Source organism: Agaricus bisporus (assembly GCF_000300575.1).
Source record: "Agaricus bisporus var. bisporus H97 unplaced genomic scaffold AGABI2scaffold_13, whole genome shotgun sequence".
In the NCBI taxonomy this organism is placed as follows: domain Eukaryota; kingdom Fungi; phylum Basidiomycota; class Agaricomycetes; order Agaricales; family Agaricaceae; genus Agaricus; species Agaricus bisporus.
The window spans coordinates 73,135-82,434 of record NW_006267348.1 but is presented as its reverse complement, the minus strand read 5'-3'; the positions used below and the strand labels follow the sequence as shown (position 1 = coordinate 82,434).

Here is a 9,300-nt window from a genome sequence, read left to right as displayed (position 1 = left end):
TGGATGTAAAAGCTAACAAAAATTTCAATTTTTGGCTTTCCAGCGTGTCGCTCTGATATTTGTCTCTCGTCCTTTGGCTGATTCCGCACACATCAAATTCAGAAAATTTAGAATTCGAAACCCGAGACTTCAGGTCTTCAGCGATTCATATACACTCGTGAACTTTCGTTCAAGGTCTAGCATGCTGGAAGTTGTATCCTGACATTAAGTAATAGCTCTTATGTCTAAGCTCAGAAAATTCGAGCGACGACAAAATACATTTAGAAGAGTTCATCGTTTTCGCCCCTTTGCCGACCTGAGCCAGTGGGTCAGCCCAAGCCATGTCGGACGCGTTACTATGAGATTTAACTGGTGCGATTACACTTACGTAATAAACCTGCTTGACCAAGACAACCACGATGGGTAAACTAAACATTGCACACCACAAGAGCTACCACCCCTACCGCCGGGACAACATCGAGCGTGTTAGGCGGGACGAAGAAGAGGCCAAGCTGCAGGAGGCTAAAGAGGAGGGACGTGTGATGCTGGCGGTACGTATATTGTACTTTCTCAGGTTCAATACTGATTTCGTAGGACGCAGAAGCTCGCATCGATCTTCTTCGCCAACGAGCGGGTCTAGAGGGGAAACACAAAGTCAGTTCGACAGAACAAAATGACTTGGAAGTCTCTGTCTCTGCCCCTGCGTCTGTGGGTGGGTTGCCGACGACTAATGGCCATATCAATCTCTTCCACGACGTTGAACAGGTGAGTGGTGTATAGTTTCTTCTCCTACATGTGTTCTGATGTATCGCTAGAGCATGGTAGCTGCGCTGACCACTACAAAAAAGGGTGATAGTAAAACATCTCAAGAAGGCATAAAACTCGGTCCGGATGAGAAAGAGCTCCAGCGGTGGTATACCTTGCAACGTTCCCAACGCGAGTCTCAGGCTGCTGAAGATGACGATGATAGAAGGTATTCTATGCTTTTGAACCCTCGCATGTTCTCTTTTAACAGTGATATCAGTAAACGAGAAACACAAAGGAAATATAAACATGATCCTTTGACCGCGATTGAACAACAACTTGCGGCCCGTCCTTCATCTTCGTCAATGCCGCCTCCTGCTCGTCCCAGACCCCACCAGTCACATTCAGCAAAATCTTCGTCTTCGTCCTCAAATTCCTCAGTTCAAGCACGTCTTCAACGTGAATCTTCAGAACGGGAACGAGCGCGAGCACTTATACAGCGGAGAAAGAGAGAGCTTGAGGGCAGTATGACGCCAAGTACGGTGTATAATGACGATGAAGATGGTTATAGAGATGTTTACAATCGGCGGGAGGTGCAGGATGCGCACCGTGATCGTGATCGGCGGAAGCACCGAGAACGACGAAGAGATTGGTAGACTTCATTTTTATCCGTCTTTCGTGTTGCGAGTTTAGGATTGGAATTGAATATCGATTTACACTTCTCAGAGACAGGATTCTGATTCAGAACCAAGACTCTCACAAATTTAGGTAAGGGCCAGCATCATGGCTTTGAAAAGCCATTTTATTTCGGTACTCTCCCATCTAGGCGAGGTCTGACTTTCAACCGGTCTTTCACTGACAGGAAGAAAATAACATGACTGCGGTCCTTATTGATCATCAACATCAATGACAGCCAAGTCATTTGTGGCCGCCGCCATTGTGCCAAATCACCCTTATGGAATTGAGAGTGGCTGTATTGCTGTACTCCTTCCTGCACCTTTTGGTGTCCCACTCAAACACGTTCCTCGGGAATGTAGGAGGGTTTGCAATGGGGAACCGTCGAATATACGAGATGCTACCCGTAGTATGTACGGCATTTCGGATATTCTGCCAATTGCTCACCCGCGGCTATTTTTGTCGACTGTACGTGTTAAAGAAACGTGTATCAAGGGTCAAGGAAAAGAAAGGAAAAGTGCCATTGAAGCGGGCCGCATTGTCAAAAAAAATGTGTTTGTTTTTTCTGCTGTTTCCTTTGTTACTTGAAGGTGAAGTCTCTGGGATATCTGTCAAACGCTGGCTTGCTTCGGGGCAAGTTAATTGGCACCAGCTGTCCTAAGTTAAGTTGCACGCAGTAGGATGGTGACTCGAGCCCTGAAAAGACTTCCAGAAGGATCTCGAGACCCCATGCTAGGGTTAGGAGTTCCCTGGTAGTCAATCTAAGTCCATCCCTGAACATCTATTCTACCACCTCCCACATCTTTCGTCCGTCCCCGACAACAAAATTTCCATGGAGGCTTGAGATTTCGTTGAGAAACTGAACAAATCCCTCACACGGGTGGTTCTAAGGCTTCTCATCCGGTTATTCTCATTCCAAATTCCGCTTTCTTCCTCAGAAAGGCACTACAACATCACTTACGCAGCGCTATGGATACGACAGAGGAGCTACAACAGTTGGAAATTACAGCGCTCAAGTCTATATATGAACACGATTTCATTGAATGCCCTCCACCAAAGGCATGGAAGGTGTGTTGTCGAACCCATCGTAGTCATGCTCATCGGTCCTCAATATGCGCGTTTGTTTTGTAGGGGGCCGCAAGAATCCCAGAATTCATCATTAAAGTGAGGCACCCGGATTCGAAGCATGCAGACAAAATCAATTTTTCCTTGAATGTCCGGTACGTTCAAAACGTGGAGTACTGTGCATATGTGGTAATTAATAGAATGTAGGTTGCCAAAGACTTACCCTACACTCGCATGTCCCACATTCACAATTCAAAAACCCGTCAAAGGGTTGACCAACGAGCAAGTGACGAGATTATCAAATGAGATTACGCGCGAGGCACAAAAGTGTCGTGGATCAGAAATGGTCTTTCAAGTCTGTGATTCAATGGGCCTCGTGGTTGCCGTGATGTTTATGTATTTCTCAGATCGTCACTTGTGCACAAGAATGGATAGAGAAAAACGTGACGCCACCAGTTGAAGTTGCTGGTTCCTTAGCACTACAAATGAACCAACGTGCGAAGGACGAAGAACGGGTCAGTCGTGATTGAACATCGTCCTTTCAGTCGCTCATCTTCATTTTACAGGTTCGTCGAGAGAAGGCAGCTGAGGCCTTGCGACTCGAACAAGAAAGGCAAGCTAAAGAAGAAGAAGAACTACAGACTCAGATCCAAGTTGCCGTTCAAAGACAGCAACATCAACAACGCGGGTTCGGAGGAAGGGCGAGGGCCAACTCCGATGCTACGGATGATACCATTGCTGGTAGCGTTGAAAGTCCTGGTGGAGGAGGGGACTACACTCCAATTGAGACCTTCGATAAGGAACTCGAAGTGAACGGTATCAAGTTTAGCACCGTGAAACTCTTTCACGCTCGTCCGGGTCCGTACATGCGTCTTTTATTCTTGCCCGTCAATTCTAATGTGTATATAACCATTCTAGAGGGCCTAGGAACGACCTATCTCGCCGATCCTATCTGCGACGACATAAACGCCTCTCTTCCACTCGAACTACACACCATAACCTTCGATTCTCCTTATTACCTAACAACTCAAGGAAAAAGGAAATTGACTGGGTTACAGGAAGAGATAAAGAGACTGATGAACATAAGGCATTCTAACCTTGTTAGTGTCTTTGCGGTCAAACTCGTGTTTCATTCGTCGGCTGCTGGTGTTGGTGTCGGAGGAGGAGGAGCACTGCCCCCGCAATTGATGATTCTAATGGAACGCTTGCCTGGGTTAAGCCTTCAGGACGTTTTGGAGGACTGTGCTGTATTAAGAGAGGAACGCGCCTCAGGATATCTTAGTCAAATTCTCGGTGCATTGAACGCCATTCACCTTCGAGACATAGTTCATCGCGGTAAGCTCGAGCCTTTCTTTGCCCCCTTATCATACTCATTGTATTATGTCAGGTATCAACGCCAGATGTATAGGTCTAGCGCCAAATCCCGACTTTTCGACATCATCACCAAGTAAAGTCATCAAACTCGGAAAAGTTGGGTACCATACCCGGTTGTTGGATTTACATCGATCGAACCCATTTGGAAATGTCAATCTCAATGCTGGCGATGATGGAAACTATATCCCCGATGCTTGGTATGCCTTCTCATCATTCTCGAATTCCCTTTCTGGATGTATTTTTCCATGCAGGTTGTCGAATGACGCAAAGAACGAATCGTCATTACTGTATACTCGAAGAAGAGATATCCATGCTGTTGGAATCGTTTTCCTTCAGATGTTATTAGGATTGGACGTTATGCAAAGATTCAATGATGTTCACGATGCTTTGCAGAACTGTATGCAAACATATACATTACACTCGAGATCTTCTATTAATCGGAAATTTATAGCAAACATATCGCCCGGATTGGCACGTATAGCACTGAACATGCTAGATCCGCCGAAAAAGAGTCACACGACATGTATATCCCTCTTGGCGGAATTGGCTGAAAATTCCGTTCATGCTGCAACGGCGATGTCGATATCTCCTAGTTCGAGTCTTATTCTCCAGGGTCGTGGTGGCCATCTTCGTCAACAATATCAACAGGGAGGGTTTGGTGGTGGAAGGACGATATCAAAAGGAAGATTGAGTGGTGGAAACGTTGGGAATGCTGCTGGTGGTGGATTGTTGGCTAGTTCGACCTCGACTATCGCTGCTATGGGGAGCCCTGATATGGGTTTTGGAAATGGTTTTGGTGGACGTGATGCTAGAGAAGGAGATATGGCCGCTTGGCGTTCACATCTTGGTAAGCGTCTGTATTTTACTTGTGGTAGGAGGGTTCTTGTTAACCTTCGTTTGTCAGATCAAACAACACCTGTGCCAAATCCGAATGCGCCGTATTTCGGAAGTCCGGAGCTTGAGTATTTTAGGATGCCACCTAAAACGAGGCAAGCGAGCAGGTGGAAAGAAGATTGGGAAGAGTTAGAGTTATTGGTACGTCTTTCCTACGACCTTCCAGTAGTAGCACTAACTTTGCGAACAAATTGAACAGGGAAGAGGCGCATTCGGTTCGGTCGTCAAAGCTCGTAACAAGATCGACAACCGAATCTACGCTGTAAAGAAAATCAGACTCAAAACTCAGCAGTCGGATACCAAGATTTTCCGAGAAGTGAATGCGCTGTCGAGACTCTCACACAGGTTTATTGTGAGATACTTTACGACTTGGGTTGAGACGAGTGAGAGCAATATGAATTCGGGCGCCGGGGGTGGTGATAGTGGGGGATTGTTGAGCGCTGGGACTGGGAGTAACGATAGTGGAAGTGATGGGGAAGGCATTTTCAGATCACCGAGTTCTAGGTCGAGATGGTTGAGGATTCCGGGGTTTAGGTCTTCGTCTTCGTCTTCGCCGACTGGGAAAAGGACAGCTGGTAGTGACAGTGAGGAAGACGAGGAAGAAAGTAGGAACTCTGCGTCAACGGTCTCGGAGAGACATTTACCCACTAATGGAGGGGGTTTCAGTCTCTCCGAATTTGACGAGTCCGAGGATTTCGATTTTCGCCGTCATCACCACTCCCTCCATCTTGGCTTTGGGGACGATGACGATTCTGTCGCGACTACGACTACCACGGAAATATCTGGATCGAGAGGCAGCTTTCCGAGTATACATTTTGATGGATCAGGTTCGGGTGGAGAAAGCAGTACTGAGGAAGAGGAGACTGATGAAGGCATAAGTTCCGGTTCTGGTTCCGGTTCTCCAGGGTCCGATGGGATTCAATTTGGTACAGTGAGAAAGGGTCATGGTGTTACTCCCGCTCGTGCCACGGCCTCTACTACCGTTGGTCTGAGTGGTACTAGACAGAGACGACAAAGAGCTGGAACGGTTGTTGGTCAAGGTCGCCACAATAATGGTGCCGGAAAGACTATCCATCCTAAGACGCCTGACGCTGGTGTTGGTGGAAGGACGGAAGTACCCCCTTATGCTTTGGCGAGCACGAGACCTCCGAACGTCACTAGGACACTTTATATCCAGATGGAATTTGTAGAGAGACAAACTTTACGCGAGGTGGGTTTAGTTTATTTCTTTCATTTTTCGTTAGTAAAGGAACCGATTTTTTGTGTTGTTAGAGAATTGATGATGGAATTACGGAAGATGAGGCTTGGAGGTTGTTTGGGCAGATTGTTGACGCTTTGGTGCACATGTCGAATTTGGGGATATTGCATCGCGATATCAAGCTGACGAATATCTTTATTGGTATGTACATCCTTCTGCGTACCGTTCAAAATCTGGTTGTTGAAGAATGTTATTAGATGCGAAAGGGGATTGTAAAGTGGGTGATTTTGGTTTGGCGACTTCGAGTTTGGCTGCTGTGGACCCTTCCGATGTGACGAGGCCAACGGTTTATCAAGAGGCTGATCTGACGTTAGGTGCATTTCTATTCGCTTTTTTTGTCTTTGTTTTCAGTGCTGAATACTGTTTACTTGGTTGTAGAGGTTGGAACAAGGTTGTATATTGCTCCAGAGGTCCAGTCAAGGAAAAAAGGACCAAGGAATCATAGCAAAGCCGATATGTACTCTCTCGGGGTACGTAGTTGTTTGCTGGAAAGGATTAAGCTGACAGTGCTTCTATTACGATTAGATCGTCTTTTTCGAGATGAACTATATGTTTTCGACTGGGTCTGAGAGGATAGCTGTCATTGAAGATCTGAGAAAGTCTGAGATATTCTTCCCTGCAACTTGGGACGTACTTCGGTCGAGACAAAAAAAGAGTGAGTGAATATGTATATTTATGGTCGTTTCAAGATATTTATCGGTTTTAGTCATTACGTGGTTGCTTCAACATGATACCAATGACCGACCTACGGCCCTCGAACTATCTGAAAGTCCATTAATGCCACCAAGACTGGAAGATGAGAACTTCAAAGATGCACTGAATCTCATGGGTGAGCCCTATTTCTTGACTCCGTTGATAAGCTCCTTCTCTTACAATGCATATTTAGCCAAACATGATTCTCCCTACCATCAGGCCGTCATCTCTTCCCTCTTCACTCAGCAGCCTAAGATTTCTAGATCTTTCTTATACGACTCTCAATCTGATCCTCCAGAACATGCAACAGCTTTGAACTCGACTGTCCAAGAACATCTAGTCGCGATATTTAGGTTGCACGGAGCTGTGGATATGGAACCTCCTTTGTTGATGCCGATGATGGACCAGGAAGATCAGAAGAGCCATGCGACCTTCATTGATAGACAGGGAGATGTGGTTGGGTTGCCGAGCAATTTGATACTTCCGTTCGCGAGGATGGCGGCTAGGATGGGCATTAAGAGGATTAAAAGATATCATATAACGAATGCTTACCGACCCAGGTCAGTAACCATTTCCTCCGTGTCGAGACGGAAAGTACTAATTTCGGATCATAGTCCGGTGGCGGGCCATCCAAAGTCGATGAAAGCGGCTGTCTTTGATATTGTGACTCATGATCTCGTTTCGGGACCAATTGCTGCAGGGGCGGAAATCGTGTCTGTTATCAACGACGTGCTGAACTGTTTTCCGAATCTGGCTCTGAGCTATGATATTCATGTGTCGCACTCAAACAGTAAGCATTGCTTCCTGTACAAGCTTATAGTACTAATGTTCTTTTTTTTCCCCTTCTAGTCGTTGAGTTAGTAATGGGCCGAATTCCTGATACCCATCGACATGCAGTTGTGGACATTATTAATCAGACGAAATCCTCACCTTCCCAGAAGAGGGCGTCGCTATTGAGAAAGGGGTTATTGAGGAGTACGACGGATGAACTGGAGATCTTGTCCGAAGTTGGTGAGTGACACCGCTCCTAGCTATTTACTCAAATGACGTTCACTTAACTCGTATTCACAGATTCGGATATCGATAACGTCTTGTCGCGATTGGAAAAAATTTCCTCGCCGCTTGCAACTTTGATTCGGCCAGCGGTTGCCGAAGTACAGAATACCCTTCGCTTTGCGGCGTCTGCGGGCCTGTCGAGACAGGTTTTCTTCCATCCCCTCATGCTTGGCAGTCATCAGTCGTTGTTCAAGGATGGTGTGATATTCGAAGTTGTGAAGAGGAATAAGAGGATGGATGTCCTTGCTGCTGGTGGTCGGTGAGTCCTTTTGTCAATTCATAACACAAACGGATATTTAGGAATGTTGATTACTCCAGGTATGATAACCTCATTGCGCGATTCTCTCCTTCAAAGCAGAAGCTTGACGCCGTGTGCGCTATGGGTTTCCAGATCGCAGTGGAGAAGATTACAGCGGCACTGGCTATGTTCCAGAGTACATCTGTGAAGACGCTTGTCAAAGAAGAGAGATCTTTCGGATTCTGGAGTCCTCGGAGATGTGATGTGTACGTTATGTCATACCATGCTGGACATCTACAAGATCGGTTGGAGGTCGTGTCATATCTGTGGCAACATAGCATCAGTGCAGACATTATGTACGAAACCGGGCTGCCGAACGGAGAGCACGAGAGTCATATGGATTTGTGTGCGAGAGAAGGTATCCTGTGAGCACTTCCTTCGGTTCTGTGTAAAGTCATTGTGTTGATTGTGTGCCAAAGGTTTGCTGTATATCCGAGACCTCGTAATGCCCGTCGAGATCAAGCTGCGTTCAAAGTCAAGAGTGTCCTTAAAGGGACGGAATACGAATGTATGGATTTTTCGGTCAATCAGTCCTGATAAGTGAGCTGAAGCGGTCAATTCTAGTATCACGTCAAGAGTTGGTAGGATGGCTCCAGCATCAGATCGCGGAGCAAAAACGTGCTGACCTTGCGACGTCTGCGGCACCGAGCATTCCTGAAGTTGGCGCCAGCGGATCATTGACATCGAAGGATGTATCGATATCGCCGGACATTCAACTGGTACTCCCTGTTGACGCCAAAAAGCAGCGGAAACAAGTCAAACAGCTTTTCCTCGACCGAGGTTTGTCTCATGATCCTACTTTCGGTCACCTTTCAATTAATCATCTAATCTTGAACCAGCTTTTGATACCGCAATGGACATTCGATCTTCGATGCAGAATGGCATGCCCACTGTCGCTGTGGATGTCTCAACAGATTTGTTTGACCTAATGGTGAAGAACGCGAATTGGGTAACAGATGAAGAAGCGTGGAAACCCTTGGCAGCTGCATTTGCAACCCAGACCCCGGCTTATGCAAATCAAATTCGTGAAGCAGTTGCAAAACGGAAGGCGGAAGGACATCGATACGTGTTGTTGTTTGCGGTCAAAGAAGATAAGGTTCAGTTACTTGATCTATCTTAAAGCTGTCTTTTGTGGAAGAACGCGCGAGGAACGAGCGCGGTCTGATTTTTCGGAGCGAAGACCGTGTGTGTGAACCATATGATCAATTGTGATTAGAGTGACACGTCACATTTTATCTCTTCTACTATTACTACTCTATCGGTG

The 9,300-nt window shown here is 46.4% G+C and overlaps 2 protein-coding genes across 2 annotated transcripts; both read left to right on the top strand.

Moving 5' to 3' along the window:
* Positions 1–387: 387 nt before the first annotated feature.
* Positions 388–1,448, top strand: AGABI2DRAFT_228274 (hypothetical protein). Its single transcript, XM_006456287.1, has 4 exons — positions 388–530; positions 574–744; positions 795–952; positions 1,004–1,448. Exons 1-4 carry the CDS (start codon positions 399–401, stop codon positions 1,377–1,379), a joined length of 837 nt encoding a protein of 278 aa, XP_006456350.1. The 5' UTR covers positions 388–398; the 3' UTR covers positions 1,380–1,448.
* A 919-nt stretch (positions 1,449–2,367) lies between these two features.
* AGABI2DRAFT_122255 (hypothetical protein) lies at positions 2,368–9,156 on the top strand (the record flags this gene model as incomplete). The annotated part of the gene is made up of 23 exons (XM_006456286.1): positions 2,368–2,466; positions 2,530–2,618; positions 2,671–2,818; positions 2,871–2,978; positions 3,030–3,798; positions 3,851–4,034; positions 4,089–4,234; positions 4,289–4,684; positions 4,742–4,872; positions 4,931–5,941; positions 6,004–6,130; positions 6,187–6,303; positions 6,368–6,459; positions 6,515–6,644; positions 6,696–6,818; positions 6,876–7,242; positions 7,297–7,472; positions 7,532–7,693; positions 7,754–7,997; positions 8,057–8,401; positions 8,456–8,544; positions 8,601–8,816; positions 8,876–9,156. 23 exons carry the CDS (start codon positions 2,368–2,370, stop codon positions 9,154–9,156), a joined length of 5,550 nt encoding a protein of 1,849 aa, XP_006456349.1.
* Between the last annotated feature and the right edge of the window lie 144 nt (positions 9,157–9,300).